Raw genomic sequence first — 7,111 nt, 5'->3', positions numbered from 1 at the left:
CAAATTATCTTGTTCTGTTGCTCTGCTTGTGGAGTTCCCGTTCCCTCTAGCTCTTACTATTTCCCACTTCTTACATAAAATTCCATTCACTCTGCCCATCAGTTGGCCATCAGGCTCAGCATCTGCTTTGACAGTCTATACTGCAGAAGCTTTCAGAGGCCCTCTGTGGCAGGTTTCAAGGTTGTTTCCTGTTTTCTTCTGGCTTTCAGAGGCCCTCTGTAGCGGGTTCCGAGGTTGTTTCCTATTTTCGTTTTCTTCTGATGTACATCCTCTTTGCCTTTCAGGATGGGGATTGAACATTTTAGTTAGGGTCCTCTCTTTTGCTTAGTTTGTTTAGATGTACAACTTTTAGTGGGTTTATTCTATATTGTATGTTTATATGAGTGAGTATATACCGTGAGTGTCTTTTTGCTTCTGGGTCAACTCACTCAGGATGATCCTTTCCAGGTCCCACCATTTACCTGCAAATTTCATGATTTCCTTATTTTTCATTGCTGAGTAATACTCCATTGTATAGATGTACCACAGTTTCTGCATCCATTCTTCAGTTGAGGGGCATCTGGGTTGTTTCCAGCTTCTGGCTATTACAAATAAAGCTGCTACAAACATGGTTGAACAAATGTCCTTGTTGTGTACTTGCGCCTCTTTTGGGTATATGCCTAGGAGTGGTATGGCTGGATCTTGAGGAAGCGCTATTCCTAGTTGTCTGAGAAAGCGCCAGATTGATTTCCAGAGTGGTTGTACCAGTTTACATTCCCACCAGCAGTGGAGAAGCGTTCCCCTTTCTCCACAACCTCTCCAGCATGTGTTGTCCCTTGAGATTTTCATCTTGGCCATTCTGATGGGTGTAAGGTGAAATCTCAGGGTTGTTTTGATTTGCATTTCCCTAATGGCTAATGAGGTTGAGCATTTCTTTAAGTGCTTCTCTGCCATTCGATATTCCTCTGCAGAGAATTCTCTCTTTAGCTCTGTTCCCCATTTTTTAAGTGGATTACTTGGTTTGTTGCTTTTCAGCTTGTTTAGTTCTTTATATATATTGGATATGAGTCCTCTGTCAGATAGAGGGTTGGTGATGATTCTTTCCCAATCTGTAGGCAGTCGCTTTGTTTTGATGACGGTGTCCTTTGCTTTACAGAAGCTTTTCAATTTCATGAGGTCCCATTTATTGATTGTTGCTCTTAGAGCCTGTGCTGTTGGTGTTCTGTTCAGGAAGTTTTCTCCTGTACCAATGAGTTCTAGGGTATTCCCCACTTTTTTTTCTAGCCAATTTAATGTGTCTGGTTTTATGTTGAGGTCTTTGATCCACTTGGACTTCAGTTTTGTGCAGGGTGATAAGTATGGATCTATTTTCATTTTTCTACATGTAGACATCCAGTTGGACCAGCACCATTTGTTGAAGATGCTATCTTTTTTCCATTGTATGGTTTTGGCATCTTTGTCAAAAATCAGGTGTCCGTAAGTGTGTGGGTTTATTTCTGGGTCTTCTGTTCGATTCCATTGATCCACCATTCTGTTTCTATGCCAGTACCATGCAGTTTTTATGAGTGACCCCAAAAACTCTACCAGGGAACTCCTACAGCTGATAAACACCTTCAGCAAAGTGGCCGGATATAAAATTAACTCAAAAAAATCAGTAGCACTCCTGTATACAAAAGACAAAAGGGCTGAGAAAGAAATTAGAGAAACAACACCATTCACAATAGCCACAAATGACATAAAGTACCTTGGCGTAACCCTAACCAAGGAAGTCAAAGACTTGTATGAAAAAAATTTCAAGTCTCTGAAGAAAGAATTAGAGGAAGATATGAGAAGATGGAAAGATCTCCCATGCTCATGGCTTGGCAGGATTAACATAGTAAAAATGGCCATCTTACCAAAAGCAATCTACAGATTTAATGCAATTCCCATCAAATTGCCAACACAATTCTTTACAGACCTGGAAAGAAAAATTCTCAACTTTGTATGGAATAACAAGAAACCGAGAATTGCTAAAACAATCCTCTACAATAAAAGATCTTCTGGAGGTATCTCCATCCCTGATCTCAAGTTGTACTATAGAGCAACAGTTATAGAAACTTCTTTCTTTATTTTCTTTTCCACACACAAATGGAATAATGCATTTAAGTAATGACAACCCTTTAAAATGCAAAGCAAGCAGAAACAAATAAGTAAACAAACAAATAAAGGTACTTCACTTTAAAAGCTGTCAACCCTAGGATGCAATTTTCGCATTAAATAAACATACAAGTAGTTAAAGGGTACTTAATACCTCCCGCATGAGTTGGAAATAATGTCTCCAGAAAGTGTGGGTATATGATAACACATATCCAGGGCATAACTCGCAGTCACATGGAAATGAGGGTTGAAGTGACTTGACATTGACAATTCTGAATAAGAGTAAATATCAACACTGAGGCAGCTTTCAGAAAAGGGAACTTTATCTTACTTATCACAAGTATGTTTCAACCCAAAGGATTGTCTGACTGACTTTTTGTCATTACAAAGCCAGCCATCTGCCCACTTTATTTCTAGCACAATAAGATATTTTTTTTATTTTAAAGCTGTGAAGATAAATTTGTAGGCATCTGAGACTTCTGTATACACATAGTAGAAATCGTTGCTCTCAGTCGATTGGAAAAACTGTCAATACTTGAGTGTCTTGTTTTTAAAAGGTGTTGAAGAAAGCTTGTCAGATTACCAGAGTTCCAATTTGGCTCAAAAGGAAAGGCAGAAAATGACGTAGGTGCCTTTGGTGTTGCCACCCTCTTGAAGTAAGCCTCATCTCACACTTTGTCACACTCAGAAAACAAAGCACATGACAGATGAAGAATCCACAGCCCTCCTTGCCAGCAGGAACATATCATGGAATACTTGTGTCAATTTCATAGATTTCTAACAAGCAGATGACTGTTTTTTTCAAATCTGATTTTCCTTCAGCAGCCCAGTTTTTCCTTCTATGAGTAAGACAGATTCATCTCCGTGATGACAATAGTGACTCCTCTGCTTAGCTCCAGCATAACACATTAAGCAAGCCTCTACATGAGGCTTACTTAAACATACTGTCCCCCTTGAAGAGACTGTACCAAGGTAGTGTTTTGGGCCTTAGTTAAATTTGTTGCTTGAACTGGCAATAAATCTGTTGCTGTTGTCTGAGGTGGTCATGTCATCCTGATTGATTGACCAGGTGAAAGCAGCAGGACTGAGGGTTAGATATACCTCCTTCTTGCTGCTTCCAGTGTGTTCCCAGCCTCAGCAAGGTACTCCCTCGGGATAGTTCCCATATACAATGCCTGGTGGAGATCAGGTACTTTGCATAAATTTTCTAATTGTAACAGAGCAAACAGAGAAACCTAGTTACAAAGATGCCCTTCAGACCTTGCCAGGTGAAATGCTGATGCTTGTGGCAAAGAAGCGACACTGGTAGGAAGAACAGCTAAAGAGTGAATTTAAAAAAAAAAAAATTGTGAAATCTGCAAAGGAGCAAACTGATAAGATACAAGGAAATAATACAGTAATCATAAATCTGTAACTGCTATGCTGTATTAGAAAATGTGTTGTGTAAGAAAAAAATGTTTTTTGCATTGTTCCTGAATGCATTTGGAAACCACATTAATGTATACAGACGCGTGCACCTGCTACCAGCTTTGAACTAGGATAATCACTATCCACACTACTGAGAGGGACGTTTGAACTGTTGGTGGATTTGTTCCTCGGATACTGCTTTTGCAGATTTAATTGCAAATCTGTTTTCTTCTGGTTGTTTTAGTTGTTTTGAATCTGCCCATGGATATTGGGAACAGGCAAAATCAAATACTAAAGGCTTAATAGACTATTCTCACTTCACTCTTTGTGCTTAATCTGCTTGCTGAAATCTTGAATCTTTCACAACTACATGCATACATTTTTCATTTATCCCCTCTTCTCAGGTGCAAAGAAGGCTACCAAGGAGTCCGTTGTGATCAGTTTCTGCCGAAAACAGACTCCATCTTATCGGATCCAAGTAGGTCAACTCTTTTTCTTCTCTGTAATGTGATGTATGGATGTTCCTGTCTGAAAGAAGGTCTTAACTTAGGTTAAGGTTGTATTTCATTCCTTTGAACCTGAAAGCTGCCAAGGACAAAATATGGTGAAGGTATCCTTGTCAGAAGCACAATCATAGCAACTCAGTCTAGGTTCTCTCTCATGTGATTCTTAACTTTCAGCTTAATGCCACCCTGCACCTCAGCTGGGAATCTAACCCAGGCAACCCCCTGCCTTAATACCCAGGCTGGATCCTAATACCACTCTCTTGCAGCAAAAAACATATAGAGAAATAGCCTATTGTTACTCTGAAGAATCTTATGAAACTGAAATTTCATATTGCTTCCTAGACTTTGTCTGGTAATTTGTGATAATGGTGAACTTATTAACATTTACCTTATTGAAAGAAAAAATATGAATATGAAATTACTTAAGATGTTTTCAAATAAACATTAAAAACCCAGCTCCAGTCTGACTACCCTATTTTCATATCAAGGATTTAATACTAAAGAAATTATTTTTTTCTTAATGAAAGAAGACAGTTTTTAAAACCCCCAATACTATTGCTTATTAGTTGCAGTTGGTATATGAATTTAAAAGTAACTTTCCATGTGAAAATGATCAGTTCTGGTTAAAAGCAAAAGTTTTACAGTAGCTGTGATAGTTATTTAACTCTGTTAGTGGTTACTACAATTGAATCACCACTTGAGAAAGGAGATTTTGAGGGACTCAAAAATTAATTCAGTGAGCATAATGACATAAACTGTAAAAGCAATGTTATGGTTTTACATATATCTCATATCCATCATGAGTATTTTGGAAGTTATTTTGTATTGATTATAGAAAGAAGTGTTCTTTCCAGTCCTCCTGTCTTTTGTAACACAAAGAATTTGTCTGGCCATCTTCTCACAAAGTATGTATCAATTTGTCCTGTAAAAGTCTAGCCAAATTACATTGGCAAAATTTAAATGTATCTAAAGATGGAAGTTTTTCTTTAATTTCATTTAAATGTGTTTTATCTTGACAAGGCATTCACCTTGTTGCAATTATTTACAATCTTATCCCCCCTTGAGGAGTGTGACAGTTGCTGAAGGGCCAGCAACCCATCCAACCTTGAAGATCTCTGTTCTTTGAAGTGTGATGTACTATTCTCCTGAGATTATCACAAGAGTGGTGGTACTGTGTTGCTCTGTATTTTCTTCATTTTATGCTTGTGACGACTTCTTGAGCTAGTATCTGAAACTCTACTAAGTTGTGCTTGGATAAATACTTTTGAGACATTGTGAATCTTAGGTTAAAAAAATGAGTTTGGTGTTGTATTTTCTCTCTCTTTCTCTTCTATTCCCCAAAGCTAGTCCCTAAAGTGTTCTTCACTCTCGTTCCTTCTTTATGTCTTTCTCTTTCTTCTCACCTCGTTTTCTACTTTCCATCTTTCTAACGCTTTTTTTCAAATGAAGTTTATATGCACTGTGTGTTTGTGTGTGTAGGTCTCTGTGTGCATGGACACACATGTATTGCTCACTCATGTGTTCATGTGCACATAGGAATGCGATGGTGCACACATGGAGGAGAGAGAAAAACTTAACCATGTGAGTCCTGGGGAGTGAACTAAGGTGGTCAGGCCTTGTGGGAATGCCTTTACCCACTGAGCTACATCACTATCTCACCAGCCCCTTCTTCCATGAATTAATTAATTAACTAATTGATTAACCTTTATATGTGGTTATAAAATCTTTATCAAGTATAGAACTCCAGACAAGGCCTTGTAGATGATACAAAGCAGGTAAAGTAATTTCTCATTAAAATGGAATTTTGTGATCTGACTGGGTTCAAAAGGTAATTTAATGAGGATAATGACATACATTTTCAAATTGTATTGGCAAATTTGAGACTATCAGTGCAGATGTTAAGTTTGTGATACACACGCATGATGATGGGCTCTAAGGGGAGGGGACTCCCTATGAGCCTTTATAGTTAAGATTAAGAATTGAGGTGCATGGAATTATTTGATGCACCAACGGTGGGAAAAGAAATATCAGGCACAATGCCCAACAGGCTTATCTTTGAAACATCTCTCATATCTTATCTTCCACTGGAATGATAAATGCTTTAAATGGTTCTATCATATCAAACAGGAAATTATTTTTATGTAGGATTGCGTAATGAACATTCTTTAATCTATAGTTAAAAAATATACTGATTTGCTCAAAGGGATTCTTTTAGGATTGGGGGTTATAGAATTATGTGAACTTGTTTTTCTGTCACCCAAGTATTCTTGTCAAAAAAAAAAAAAAAAGAATGAAAAAGGCATATGTCTGTATGAGTCAAATGCTAAAACTCCTTGAAATCAAGATCGAAGATTTTTTTATGTATTTTTAGTTTTTAATTTTTAATTTTTTACAATGTTTTCATTGTATATCCCTATTGTACCCCCCTTCAACTCCTCCCAGTCCCACCCTCCCTCTCTTTCCCTCTATCCCCTTCCCCTAGTGCACTGAAAGGGGGTGTTCTCTTTTGCTCTCTGCCCCAAGCAAGTCTCATGAGGACTGCCTGGATCCTCTTTTTCTGTGGCCCGGCAACATCACCAAGGGAAAATAGGGCTCCTGCCCTCTCTGTGTCCTTCTGTTCCCCTCCCCCTTCTTCCATAAAACAACCTAGATGTCCCTCAACAAAGGAATGGATATGGAAACTGCTGTACGTTTACACAATGGAATATTACTCAGCTATTAAAAACAAGGAAATCATGAAATTTGCAGGCAAATGGATGGAACTAGAAAAGATCATCCTGTGTGAGGTAACCCAGAAACAGAAAGACACACATGATATATACTCATTTATAAGTAGATATTAGCCCTATAATATAGGACAAACATATTAAAATCAATAGTCCTAAAGAAGCTAAACAAGGAGGACCCTAGGGAGGTTGCTTAAATCTCATTCAGAATGACAAACAGGATAAACAGCAGAAGCATTGGAAGAGAGAGAACAGGATGGGAGCCTCTGAAAGGCTCCACCCAACAGGGGATCGAAGCAGATGCTGAGACTTACAGCAATCAAAATTTTTACATATTAAGAATCCAAATGGGTTGCT

The 7,111-nt window shown here is 38.2% G+C and overlaps 1 protein-coding gene across 7 annotated transcripts in view; it reads left to right on the top strand.

The window, feature by feature from the left end:
* Positions 1 to 7,111, top strand: part of Nrg3 (neuregulin 3) — a 1,183,895-nt gene that overhangs the window by 891,114 nt on the left and 285,670 nt on the right. For all 7 annotated transcript variants that reach the window (XM_055597838.1, XM_055597836.1, XM_055597834.1 and 4 more), the window contains exon 3: positions 3,927 to 4,000. In XM_055597838.1, the coding sequence (XP_055453813.1) occupies positions 3,927 to 4,000 (74 nt within the window). The remainder of the gene's footprint in view (positions 1 to 3,926; positions 4,001 to 7,111) is intronic.

The sequence above is a fragment of the Psammomys obesus genome, unplaced genomic scaffold (assembly GCF_907164565.1).
Source record: "Psammomys obesus unplaced genomic scaffold, mPsaObe1.curated_primary_1811, whole genome shotgun sequence".
NCBI lineage: Eukaryota > Metazoa > Chordata > Mammalia > Rodentia > Muridae > Psammomys > Psammomys obesus.
This window is presented reverse-complemented; position numbering and strand designations above follow the sequence as displayed.